The 14116-nt window shown below is 37.9% G+C and overlaps 1 protein-coding gene across 1 annotated transcript; it reads right to left on the bottom strand.

The window, feature by feature from the left end:
• Nucleotides 1-6559: 6559 nt before the first annotated feature.
• LOC101291788 (cytochrome P450 716B2-like) lies at nt 6560-8693 on the bottom strand. Its single transcript, XM_004291579.1, has 3 exons — nt 7679-8693; nt 7206-7393; nt 6560-7097 (listed from the first exon to the last, which is right to left on the bottom strand). The coding sequence occupies exons 1-3, from the start codon at nt 8643-8645 to the stop codon at nt 6792-6794; spliced, it is 1461 nt and encodes a 486-aa protein (XP_004291627.1). The 5' UTR covers nt 8646-8693; the 3' UTR covers nt 6560-6791.
• Between the last annotated feature and the right edge of the window lie 5423 nt (nt 8694-14116).

The raw sequence follows: 14116 nt of genomic DNA, 5'->3' as shown, positions 1-14116 counted from the left end.
GGCCTTGATTCAAATTAATATTTTAAATAGGATGAGCGGTAATATTAGATCGACGAAGGGTTCGAAGGGCCAAAGGTCCGTATCGTCTGAGGGAACCTCTAGCAACCCTCAGACGTCGTTTCAGGGTCTCATGACAGCTAGACATGCGAGCCTTCTGCAGACGGCGCAGAGGCAGCCGGAGGTGCCCCCTTCATCGAGGCAGCGGGGCTTCCCTCATTCCTCGAGGCAGTTGTTTGCTCAGCCTCAGACGGAGGTGTCTGCATCCCGTATGCCTGAGATACACCGGACGCCCACTCCAGCTCCTACTTCTTCGGATAGTGGGTCATCTGGGGTACAGATGCCGCCGCCTCACCTATTCCTTCCGCGGATGATACCGGCCATACCTGTAGTCGATGACTCAGGGACGCCGATTTATCCACTGCCCCCGCCAGTGGCTCCATCAGCGGCGTACCGGTTCGTGCCTTTTGATACGCCTCTTATTTCCGTAAGGGTATCATCATCGGAGGCAGAATCCGTCGCGTCCGCCTCCTCGCTCTCAAGTAATGAAAGATGAATGATGTGTTTTCTTATAATTCTCTGATTTTAATAATCAATTTGGTTTATTATGTGATAGGCACCGTCGGAGCGAAGCCGGCAAAAAAGAATAGAGGCCCCGTCACAGGGAAGCCTCTCGAGAAGATCGTCGGTACCTCAAGGAGGATTGTCATCGGTACTGACGGGGATGGTGACGTAGTATCGGGCGGAAGTCGATGAAATACTCCAGCCGCGTGGGAGCGCTCATTAGGGATAGAGTCCCTATGTTGTGGTCAGACTGGGGCGAGGTCCCACAGGAGGTTAAGGACATGGTCCACAACGCGATGTCAGTGAGTTTATAAAATGCCTGAATAATATTATGTATTACATTGTAGATTTCTGGAAAAACTAAACTAATAAACGGTTAAATGCAGGCGTGGTTTGAGGTTCCCGAGCCCTTGAAGAGCAGTTGGGCGGACTTTGTGCATGGGGGAAGGTACGTTGGGAAATTAATGAAAAAACAAAACTGTATGTCATATTAATAATATTTCTAATATTTTTGTTGTATCTGTAGGTACAAGGAGTGGAAGAACGAGTTGCGGACCCATTAGACTACGCACGGGAACGCACGTTCTGCTACCCCTGCTGAGTTCCAGTACAGAGAGTACGAGTGGCGTTGGCTTCTGACATCAGAATTCAACAACCCTCGTAAACAAGTATTTAAATAAATTAATTAGTTAATTTATCATTAAGTACGTGCGTTTTAAAATATTTTACTAATAGTTTACTTTTTTCTTTGAAGGCGGTTTCCCGGGTGAACGCTCAGAACCGGCAACGCAACACAAGGAACCATCATACCGGTTCTAGACCGTTCGCTATCTTTATGGACGAGGCGGCCAGGGAACATCCAGAGGTCAACCAGTACGTCTATACGTACGAGAGGGCATATCCTGACTCCCAGGAGGATATAGTAAGTACTCTTTCCTTTTTACGGAATTTTTAATTTTACTTATATATATGTCAAAATGTTAATTAATAATTTTTTTCCTATCCAATTAGGCAAAGGTGAGGGAGGCTAGTGACGAGGTGATGAGTGCTATAGTGAGGGAGACATGGCCGGACACGCAGGAGGAAGAGATGTCCAAAGCCATTTCCCGGATCGACACTTCAGATCCGAGGGTTGGGGCGAGGATCATGGGCACAGCCTTCCCACCGCGAGAAAAAACTTCTACTGCCGGGGTCTAGGAAAGAAGGGCCAGGGGGTCCTGAAGACCACTCCAGGATTTCAACGAAAGGCAGCCTCGACCAACAGCAGGACGACTCAGCTAGAGTCGGAAGTTGAGAGACTACGAGAACAGCAAGCCGCTCAGGCTGCCGCTCATGCTGCTTAGGCTGCCGCTCAGGCTGCTCAGGCTGCCACTCATGCCGCCCAGATCGCCGAATATAGAGCCTATACTAGAGCCCTACATGCCGCCCAGCAGGCCCAGCAGCAGCAGATGTTCCAGTACTTCCAGGATTTTACAGCTGCTCAGCTTCAAGGACTTCCACCTCCGCCCATGCCTGCCCCTATAGAGTTACCTCTGCCGCCGCAATCTCCTCACCAACAGGCCCCAGATTCGGATATTGATTTAGACAATCTAGATTTTGTGTAGTTGATACCTTATATAGTTTTATGTGCTTCTTGTTGGTTATATATATGGAATTGTTTTGGTGTATTTTGCAGCTTGCTTGGAATGGTAATTTAAGAATTTCGTGTATTTTTTTTTTACTAGAATGGCGTTATAGCCGACGAAACATGCCACAATTCGTCGGCTATAGTAAATTTTTTATTTTCCAAAGGGTTTAGCCGACGAATTATGGCATGTTTCGTCAGCTAAACACTACTAAAGCCGACGAAACAGACTTTATGTCGTCGGCTATAGTTATTTTTAAATATTTTAATTATATACTTTAGCCGACGAATATCTTTGTTCCGTCGGCTAAAGTCTGTGAGTAAAGCCGACGAATATTCTGTTCGTCGGCTTAAGTCTGAGAGTATAGCCGACACAGGACGTCGTCGGCTAAAGTCTGGAACAATAGCCGACAAAAAATAGTTCGTCGGCTAAAGTCTGGACAATAGCTGACGACGGTCTTTAGGTTCGTCGGCTAAAGCGATCACCGACGACCCTTTCCCGACGACACTATAGCTGACGAAGGCTCGTCGGCTAAGGTCTTAGCCGACGAATTAGGATAACAGGTCGACGAAAATTTTTCGTCGGCTAAAGTACTTGTCCTGGTAGTGACATATGGATTAAGTATATCTAATCTTTATGTGTTAGGGAATCCATTAGCAACAATTAATTGTGTTAGTGATGCATTAGGAAAACCTTAACGAGTTAACTAGCTTGGACATCAAGTAGTATATCTTTGTGAGAGATCTCTTTGTGTCTTAGTAGCTCTATAAATAAGGCTTTGGTCCATGTTCTCTCTACAACAAGATGTAAGGCCATCCCATTTGTGGTGTCTAAGGTTAGCAGAGAGGAGAAGACTAAGGCAATCAATTCATCTGTTGTTGATCGACTTGCTAGCTAATTAGAAGCCATGGATATGAGTGAACGTACGTCGATATTCCATTAGGTATTTCATCTCATGTGTTTATGCTATTTGTTAATTGATCCTATAAGGGCTAGCTTATAGATTTTACAGTTGGTATCAGAGCCCAGGTGACGCTTGAGACTTTGTGTTTCATACGATCGAGTTACAATTTGGTGGAGCTCCCGTTTGAATTGGGATCACAAGATTTGGAATTTGATGTTTGTGGTCACGGTTGAGCTATTGAGACTTGGATCGTGAGATTTGGAGATGGCTCGAATCACGTCAGGTGGAGATTGTTGGAAAAATGTGGCTTAGATTAGAGCCCTTTACAATCTCACATCTAAAAGGTGAAGAGTCATCCTTGGATTACAAAGAATTGTACCACACACTAATGCCGAAACCTTTTGTGTTAAAACCTCATACCCGTTTCGCATCCGGATGGCTAAAATAGGAGGAATATCGGTATTTCTAGACCCATGTGTGTGGGACCCTCAGGGCCCGTCAGCAGTTTCTGCATAACAGTTTGAAAATCTATAATCCTATCTTCCATCGAGTTGATGTATCATTGCACCATAATCAGAGCTACAAAGGGGGAAGAGTGAGGATCAAGGAAGAAACTAAAAAAAGGGGTGAATCAGGAAGAAATGAGGGGGAAATGGCAAACAAAATTTGATGGGTGTAAGCCAATATATATTTTCATGCTTGGCAGACTTCTCACAGGAAGAGACTACAAGATGGGATCCTTGGATTTTTTCTGATATACTTGGCGTCTAGATGGTACGCTGCAGGTGGAAGAAACTGTAGGCAAGGGGATCCTATTCACTATCTCGGATCCGACCGATCGTGACCGCGTCTGGAAGGGCAGACCTTCGGGTTAACAGAACCCCGTTAGCCCTTACTATGACGGAGTTGCTCCGATGGAATCGGTGCCATCATCCTATTGGGGTGACTTTGTTGAACGTTCCACCAGCTTTTTGATCGGAGCGGATGATGACCATGATAGCTTATACCATCGATACATGATCTCATAGAGATTGACAGGACATCAAAAAAAGGGAGGCAAGCTTTGGTTGCAGCCTGAAAGACTAAATGAACAAGACAGGCTTCATGCAGTAGACGGTCGGCTTTTTCATCACAATGTCATGCGTGGAATTCATAGCATATCTCAGTCCCCAAATGATTGTCTAGTCAGTTGATCCGCGCTCAATAACTATCTAGTCCATTATCTCAAACTTTTGTCACACGAACAGTATGTTCAATCTCATAATTTCTCTCCTAACCTAATATTCTCATTTGTCAAACTTTATATAGTATTCCCAAGTATGATATCTCCAAGTTGTTCCACCGTTTTGAATTGAATGGGGAAAGAGCCTCAGAGTATGTCTTACTCATCATAAAAAGTCTCATCATTTTTACTTTCTTGATAGTATCAGGGGCGGATCCAGGAATTGAAACAAGGTGGGACTTGACTTTCCACCATAAAAAATAATAATAATAATAATAATCGACGTTGTGACATGAATATTATAGATTAAAAAGAATGATACACCTAGACAGGAGGGGACGGAGTGAACCTTATCCCTCGAAAACAAGTTTATACTCAACTAACTAAATCTAACCCTACGAGTACCTGAACGTTCAAAGTTGTTTATCACAAAGTCATTACTAATAAAATCAGCATATTCCTTCTTAATGTGGAGAACCATATAATCACATAGAACTCGCTGATTCAGGTTGTTGCGCAACAAACTGTTTGGGCAGTGGGAGGAGAAGACGACAAGAAGAAAGACAGATATACGTTTTGAAGACTATTTTTTCTTTTTGTTGAAAAAAAGGGACATAAAAGGATTAAAAGATGGTCACTTAGGCTTGGACGTCAGCCCAAGATTTATACATTTACTAATAACCTAAGATTTACTGAGACTTTTGAGTCAGTTAGGTGGGACTCGGCCTAGAAGATTACAACGACATTATAAAATACATGTAAGAATTTTTTTTTCCTCCAAAAGTTTGGGTGGGACTTGAGTCCCAGTCCCTTATGCTGTAGATCCGCCCCTGGATAGTATGATACCAAAAAAATCTCGTCATTTTCTATTATAGAAAGTTTTCCTCAAAAAAAATAAATAAATAAATAAATAAAAATTTGGTCCACCTGCATCGACTTTTTACCCATCATGTTAAGTTTATTGGATGTCTTCTCTAATTTTGTGTCAGTTTCGCGTAGACGAGTGATCCTATTTAAGTATTTATTTTCTACAAAACAAATAAAAATAAATTATTTATATATAAATTAGCTTGAGTATTAACTTAGTAAGAAAAATTCTACAATGTGTTAATACATATTATGAATTAACTTTGTCTTAAAATTATAAAATGAGTACTCAAAGTAGTAATATTAGTCTTTGAAGTTGTAATATATACGAGTTTTTAAATTTGTAAAATTTTCTAGTTACAACTTTGGTCATCACGTGACCTTAAAGTGGTAAAATGTGTGCTTAAAGCGGTAAAATGTGTGCTTAAAGCGGTAATTAAGTCTTCAAAATGATTAAAAAAAGAATTGAAATTTGTTTAGTCTATGTGGTTTTAAGTCGACATTTGTTCAATCATTATGGTTTCATTTTAATCTGAATGGTCCTTAAAGTCACGATTTTCCTTCCAAATGGGTATTCCGTCAATTTTTTCCATTAAAATTGAGAAAATTTTTAACGGCCACATTAGCAATCTAACTGAGAAAATTGACAAAATGACTATTTAAAAGGAAAATCGTGACTTTAAGAACCATTCAGATTAAAATGAAACCATAAGGACTGAACAAATATCGACTTCAAATCAAAGGAACTATACATCTTTGAGGACTTATATTACAACTTTGAGGGCTCAATTACCACTTTAAAAACACATAAGGACTAATGTTGTAACTAATTTTTTTTTATAACTTTAAGAACTTATATTACAACTTTGAGGACTAATATTACTACTTTGAGGACTCATTTACAATTTGAGGACTTATTTTACAATTTAAGGAAAAATTTTGCCTACTTGGTTGTTCTAGATACATACAATTTATCTATCCTTTTAGAACATTAGGAGTTGGGACTTCTCGTGATTCTTGAATTAATTATTCCTCGCTATCTTACTTAATAGTTCTTAGTTACTATCATTCTTTTTTTCGATGAGTATTCTCACTATCTTTGTTTTTTTAATGAAGATCAACAGTGATGGAGATCAGCTTGCTTCTTTTTATTATCCTTTTGAACAGAAGTGGGAGACTGGAGTTGCTGAATAAGACTTCATAAAAGGATTAATTATGTGCTTTCTGGCATCCTCACGTACACATCAGTCATCAGCCCAGAATTTTCCGGTTCTATATAGCCAACAAGTATGACCGTAGCTACTATTCTATATGACACAATATAAATTCCTTTTCAGTATACTAATGCATCTGGAAACTGTCTTTAATTATGTGGATCGGACGAACAAAATCAAGACAGATAATGTTTATGACGTACAACAGAGATAAAATAAAAGGGCAACATAAAATTGAAAAGGGCAGCTATTGACTATAGGTCAAGGGCTAGGGGGTTTACGTACACTCCTCAGAGTGGCGTTTATTATACACGTATTTATACGTAGAGTACAGTACAGGGATGTCTAAATCAATGCTTAATGCTTGCAACTCTACGTACGTGCGTACGTAGTACAAGTTAAGCTGGAAGGGGTTGAGCTTGGAGGCGAACCTTGAGCCCATCAACTGGAAAGGGATTCATACCACCTGTGATCTTGCAGTTAGGGTTTACAAGTTCCCATTTGAATCTTATAACAAGGTGGTGCATGAAGCTAAGAATTTGCAGACGAGCGTAGTCCTTTCCGGGGCAAATTCGAGGGCCGCTCCCGAATGGGATGTTTGTGTAAGGAGGAAGACTTGTTTTCTCGTATCTTGTCGGATCGAACTCTTCTGGCGCTGCAAAATATTCAGTGTTCATGTTTGTGGTGCTCACTGTCCAGTAGACCTACAAATTACAACAGCCATGAATTACTTAAGCTCAAAATAAGAAATAATCCAGCTAGTGTTTTTTTATCTTGAATATCAATCACTGATTTTACACTGTCGTGCATACCTTCCATCCTTTTGGAATTGTATAACCTTGGTAAGTGAAGTCTTTTGCAGCCTCTCTAAAGGTTCCCTGAAGAGGTGGTATGATCCTCATCGCCTCTAGGGCTACGTTCCACGAATACTTCATTTTTTGCATGTCCTCCCAGTTGAGTGGCTCCCCAGATTTCTTGGACTTCAAAATCTCCAGTTGTTCTGTTGGTGACATAAGAGCAAAGTTAATCCTAAAATTAATAACTAATGCTTCATGCAACCAAGCACCTGATGGATTAGTATGCACGTACACGACAAACATATATGACAAAGAGAACAAAGAAATATATAGTTTTAGTATTAACTTGCTTAATTTTTGCAACTCATGTTTCATATAATTAAAAAGATTCAACGTACGTAAATGTCTATTTTTATTATAAGGTTCAACTCTAAAATTACTAGAAAGATATAGTTAATCATGCATGAGAAGAGAAAGCAATGATTTACCTAGTCGGACTTTTTCATAAATGTCAGGTCTCTGGGCGAGGAACTTGACGATAAAAGTAGTAGTCATGGCCGGAGAGTTGAACGAAGCTGCCACATTCCCCATAATTTTATCAGCAATTTCATTATCCGGCATAAACTTACCGGTACCCGGATCTGGAGTAGAAATCATATAGGACAAAACATCATGCACTTTGTTTCCGGTAGACGCAATAGCTGCTCTCTTCTCCTTAATAAACGACTGAAATATCTCCCTTGCAGCCTGCGTTGCTTTCATTGCTCGATAAAACACAGTCCCTGGAATATTCACCGGCATAGTGTGAAGTGCCAGCATCATGGTGTCCATCAGATCTACAAGCTTATCAATACGACCATGGTCTTCGAGTCCCATGAAGAACTTAGTCGCGAGAGTCAAGACGAGTAGCTGCGAGAGGCGATGAGCCTCAACCACCTGTTTGCCATCCCAGTACATTTTCAGGTGGTCGAGAACCATCGCATCCATCTGCCCCACGTAGCCAACGAGGGCTTCCGCTCTCAGAAACCCCGGTGCTCGAGATACGTGCATTTCACTTATTCTCGGTATGACAGTGGAAGCAGCTTTTTGGTAAGAAGAGCGGAAGAGCCTTTGCATGGAGTGAGGTCTCCATGCTGCAAAGAGCTTATCTTCATTGGAGGCCACAAATTTGTGACCGGCAGTGCCACATAACACCACGGTTGGCTCCCCTAGTATTTTGGTTTTGAAGATCTTGGAGGAGTATTTCTTCATTCTTTCTCCTACAAACTTTTCATGGTCATCGTATAGGAAGGCAAAGGTTTCGCCGATAATCGGCCACCCGAAACTGCCTGGGGGAAGGTTGGTGGATTTTTCATCGGATTTTGATTTATAAGCACGAAAGAAGACTGCAAGAATAGTAGTTGTGAAGAATATGGCAAGTAGTGTAGAGAAGAAGATGTAAAAGTTGTAATCCATTGGAAGACTACTAGACTGATAGGTTTTTTCGATGAAACTACTAGAGTGATAGTTGCTGAAAACTGCTAGGAGTTGCTTCTATTTATATAGAAGTACGTTCTGCATGCTTCACTATGGATAGTTCCTCTTTCTTCCACTTTGCTATATAAAAAATAAAAAAAAGCATGCCATGCATTCAGGTAATCTCATCAAAGTCAATAATCGCGGGGACATATATAATATATCTTAACAGTTCGATCTCTCATAAAAAGTTAAATTATCAGAGTTCTAATATTCCTTATTGGCGGGCGCCTAGTAAACCGATTCGACTAGTCTAAGTGATACAATGATACATACATATTTTTGAAGAAATACTTAAACTCGTGATTTGTGAGTACTTGTTATATACATTTTTTTTAATCAGTTAAACAACTGAAATCCTTGGTAACGTACCCTGACAGACAAACCTAAGTGAGATCATTGAGCTTGATGCAATAATATTCAATTATCTTTCGTGAATCGAGTTCGATTCACGAACTCGCTCCCACTTATAATTTGTTAATTTATAATAGACATTATATGTTATTTAATAAAATAAAAATTAAAGCATAACCACCTAGAAACTTTTAGAACACCGAAATGTATAGTATAGCTAGCTAGATTTCAAATGTATAGCATGTTATATGTTCTTTGCTTTCATAAAATGATTCCCGATGCACAGGGACGAGGTTTCTATAACATAAGGAACTGCATATACGTACTTCACATAATGCACCTAATGTAAGGCAACATCGATCGTACTTAATATATATTCACAATAATGAATTATATTATCAACACCGTCGACGCTCTTTGAGAACTTCTGTTTTATACATGTAGTCGTTAACTGTTCCCCAGAAGTTGTTACACACAGGATCACATCTCAGCCAAAACTTGAATGAGTATTGCATGTATTTGTATTTAAATGAGTCTTACATCCATATTTAATGGATAATTGGGATCCGGCTCCTATAAAGTGAGAAATTCGTAAAGTTACGTAATTTTTTTAAAATCTAGATTCTTCATGTAATCTAACCGTCTAAACAATTAACACGTCATTCTATCATTAATTTTTAAGATTTTAGCTAAACACCGTCAACTTACCGTTAACTCTAAAAAGAGTTAGGGGTTTGACGTCTTTCTCTTCTGCTGCACTGTTCAATTTTCTCTTCCCATATACCATGGAAACTCGTCCATGGTTGAAGAAAAGAAAATACTTCTAATCAAACAACTATATATGGTTTGAGTTCTAATAAAAAAAGTTTTAAGCCGAGATAAAGAGTTAAACTTTAAAATCTTCAAATTTATAAACCATAATCAACGAATACCCCCATAACCCCATTTGCTGAAGTGATCGAAGTGATCTTGTTTTTTGTTGGGCGAATGATCTGTCATGACTCAATGGAGTTTATCAATATAATTTTATTATAGGGTTTATTATAATCATGTATTATCTTTAAGACATGGACACCAATGATTTTGGAAAAAAAAAAAAAATTCTACTTCAAGTCTTCAACCATGGATTAGTACGTTTCCACAGAACCACAGATCCAAAATGCTGCGTTTTCTCTATGCAGCACGGAGAAAAGAGGAAAATCACGTCAAGAACAGTGTTTAGATCAAAATCTTAAAAATTAATGATAGAATGACATGTCAATTGTTTAGACAGTTAGATTATATGAAGCATCTAAATTTTAAGAAATTTACGTAACTTTACGACTTCCCCAATTTAGAGGAACCGGATAATGATCTCCACGTTTCAATTGTGAGATATATATTATCAGCAATATTCTATAGCTATTGGTCCATTTGTCAATCTGTGGATATTTTGTTATAGGGAAAAGTCGATTTCTTTAAGTTTACCATTTACTTGGATTTCAAACGTTACATCAGCATGACACAGAATTTTTTACTAATGTTTTTCTGTAAGCGTTAAATTTGACCATAATTTTTTAAAAATTGTTGAAAATGACCATATAAACCTATAAACTTTCTCATGAATAGGGCAAATGGCAGGCGTCGATCGCGAAAAGCCTAGCTAATAACGATATATATATCATTGTTGCCCTAATGCTAATCATAAACTTTAGGCTTCACTATATTCCTTCTAACCAAATTAATTAATTGATAGTCTTTCCCATGCATATGTAACATGTTGCATCAGCTGGCAAGACTTTCAATATCAGTATAGAAAGTTTGAACAAATAGGACACTTTTTTCCACAGCGTCATGCTAATTATAAAACCAGTTTGATTGTATTGTTATTTCCAATTTTCCATTATGAAATAACCCGTTACTCTATGTGTGTTGAGCATAATTTGATCGAATAGGATATATATATAGACCATATTCTAAAGGGACTACGTATTTGAGACGGTGCCTGAGAACGAAAAGCACCGGAGCTAAAAACAAATATGCTAAATTTCGATGTATTTTAAGTACCAGATACTTTAATTTGCATAGCAGCACAATTAGATTCGAAATTCCATTACTAATGAATCACTAACTAGTGATCTCCTTGCATGAAAGCATGTTTTAGGTTCTTATATTTGGTCCGTATATATTTGTTGTGACGAATCCATCTAGTAGTTGATCATTGATATGCCAAAAATTTGTTCACCTGAAGTTTGTTTAATTGGGAGTTGTAAAATTTGAACAGCTACTGCATTCGAGTACTATCAATGCAAGCTTGAGGCACGCAATAGGGGAAAAGGGATCAGGAACCAAAAGTTTGGGTCTTTTTCCTAGGTACTTCTAAGTTCTAACAAGCCTCTTTCCTTGATGCCGTGTTCATTTTTCTTTGTTTCCTTGTACCCGGCCAAGTACTAATAGCCTTATAAGCTGTTTCAAGCAACCTCAGCTTATATCAATCTTTGACATCTTACAACATGATGATCTTTTATCTTTTCATGTTTCTCCGTATTCCAACATATGACCAAAGATTGTAACATATGAAACTTTGGATTAGAAAACCTGGTTTTGCCTGTATTTAACCACTTGGAGACCTCAAATCAACCACCTCCAATTCTTGTTGAATCTGAAAACAAGTAAAACACAAAATAAAAACAGAAAAGTTCATCACAAATTCAGCTATCGCAAATAAGATAATGGAAAAGCAAGAATCCTTGTTGCGTTTAAGTAGGGGTGGCCTCGGGTTAGTTCGGTTCGGGCTTTCGGAAAACCTGACCAGAAACCTAAAACTTTTGGATCGGGTTAGGTCGGGCTTTTTCAGAATGTGAACCCGTTGAGACCGGCCCGACTCGGGCTTTCAGGCTTTTTTCATGCCAAAAAAGGATTAGATGAATAAAACAGTGATAATTAATGCCACAGTTTCAATAACTACTAGGCTATTACATTATTGACTTCACAAACATTAATATTTTAAACCAGTTTTAATAGGTTTCACAACAAACTGACTCAAAATAGACTTATGACAATGAAACATCAAAGATAAGATGATATTGTCATCCAGCCCCAGACAACCTTAATGGTTTTCTGTGTCGTGTGATTGTAAGAGCGAAAACAAGCGGGATCTTTCCCTCCACTAAATTTTTAGGTGACTATTTAAATTGTCCTTATAAGACAACAAAACTAATCTGTTATATTGTCTGATGGTAAAATGCATAGTTAAAAAAGTAACACATTCATATAACCTGGGCTAAAAGGGATACAAATTTGCTCCCCACCTTATTAATTTCCCTATCTTCATCCCCACCTAGCTACCTAGATGCATGACATATGTCCTATTTTCTTTAACTAATCTAACCATGGTTAACAATATAAATCTAAAATTATTTATTTAATTTAAATTTGTAAGATTGGGTGTTGGGTTTTAATGTGTAGGGTAGGGTTTTAAGGTTTGGGGTTTAGGGTATGGGGTTTCGGGTTTAGGGCTTATTTTTTTTTTTATCACGATTAGATATAGTTAAGTAAAACCCTAAAACCCGAAACCCTAAACCCTAAACCAAAAACTCCAAACCCAAAGGCTTAAACCCTAAATGCCCAACCTCTCAAATTTAAATTAAATAAATAATTTATATTGTTAACTATGGTTAGGTGAGTTAAAGAAAATGGACATGTGTCATGCATTTAAGTGGGTAGGGAAATAAAGCTGGGGAGCAAATTTGAATCTGGGCTAAAAGAAAACCAAATTCAAAATAAACTGTAAAACCTAAAATATTAAATACTGAATCGGATAATTAAAACGAAATATTTTGGCCTAAATCTGATAGAGGTTACCAAAGTAAGTCTTGAGATGTCGTTGTTCCCATTCTAGAAAGATATTATTCATTTTGAACAAACGTTTCTAGCCAAAAGTTATTCCAAATTAGATTTGGGCCTAGTGTGGAACAGCTTCCTGAGCTGCTTTTGGGTATCAGAGTTGGTGTTTAATGAAACACTTTAAACTGCTTTTGAAATTGATTTTTGGGGAAGTTGTTTCTCATAAGCTACACTAAAACTGCTTTTAGGATTCAACGATGATATAAGTAATAATTGATGAAATAAATGAAAGAAATATCGCAATTTAACTACTCAAAGTATATTTTTATAATCCTTTTCTTTTCCATGTGGCTTAAATTTTTTAATTTATTCATAAATTGTTGCAATGCATAAAGAGTGCGGTTATTAGGAGTTTGGGACCTCCAAATTTGCTCAGTACATCTCTCATTCTCTCTACACCTCCATTTTACATTTAAATACAAGCATTTGCTCATTAGGCGTCTTTTTAAATTTCTAAAATAACCTTCTTTATGTAATTCACATATATTTTAATATATATTCTCGTTCACCTGGTAAGCTACTGACCAGGGAACGTATGGTCAGCTGTTCTTTGATCAAACCAATTTAAATCAGTTGTCCTTTGGGATTTAATGAAATAGTTTTAAAAAAATTTACCATCTTTGTTTTTAGTAAGTATTAAAAACAACCCAGAGGTCTTTGATCTTCTTCTTTGTCCATTAGAGCAAGTTTACCCGTTGGGTTAGAATGAATACAGTGACCTTGGTCACTGTGACTGGGCAGCAGTTTTCACCGGTTTAAAATATGAGATTGCTGCCACGTGGCAGTGACTGTTTATTGAATTTTAAAATACATTTTTAGAGAAATTTTAAATACACACCCCTAATCTCTTAATACACACCTCTTGCTTAATACACCTCTCAACTAGTTTTTCATTTCGATATTAAACTTAATACATATCCCAAACTGCCTATAATACCCTTATATCTAAAATTAAGAAATAATATGTTATTTAGTATTATTATAAATTTACTATATATTTTGGTAACTCTTTTACGTATTTTTTTTCTTTCTATTTTCTGCTATAAATTTTTTCTTTTCATCGTCAAATTTATAATCAAAAGACTATTATTACACCCCTAATCTCCGATGCGACATCAATTATTTGAAATTCACAAGCTAGTAGAAGTACACTAGGTCACTAGCTATTAAAC

Source organism: Fragaria vesca, linkage group LG2 (assembly GCF_000184155.1).
Source record: "Fragaria vesca subsp. vesca linkage group LG2, FraVesHawaii_1.0, whole genome shotgun sequence".
In the NCBI taxonomy this organism is placed as follows: Eukaryota; Viridiplantae; Streptophyta; class Magnoliopsida; order Rosales; family Rosaceae; genus Fragaria; species Fragaria vesca.
The sequence above is the reverse complement of the archived record's forward strand: the minus strand, read 5'-3'. Positions and strand labels throughout refer to the sequence as shown.

Excerpts from the sequence above, each read along its gene's own strand:
- LOC101291788 (XM_004291579.1), bottom strand. The coding sequence starts at position 8,645 with ATGGATTACAACTTTTACATCTTCTTCTCTACACTACTTGCCATATTC. Across the intron at positions 7,394-7,678 it reads TTATGAAAAAGTCCGACTAG|AACAACTGGAGATTTTGAAG; the intron begins GTAAATCATTGC and ends TGTCACCAACAG. Across the intron at positions 7,098-7,205 it reads CAATTCCAAAAGGATGGAAG|GTCTACTGGACAGTGAGCAC; the intron begins GTATGCACGACA and ends TGTAATTTGTAG.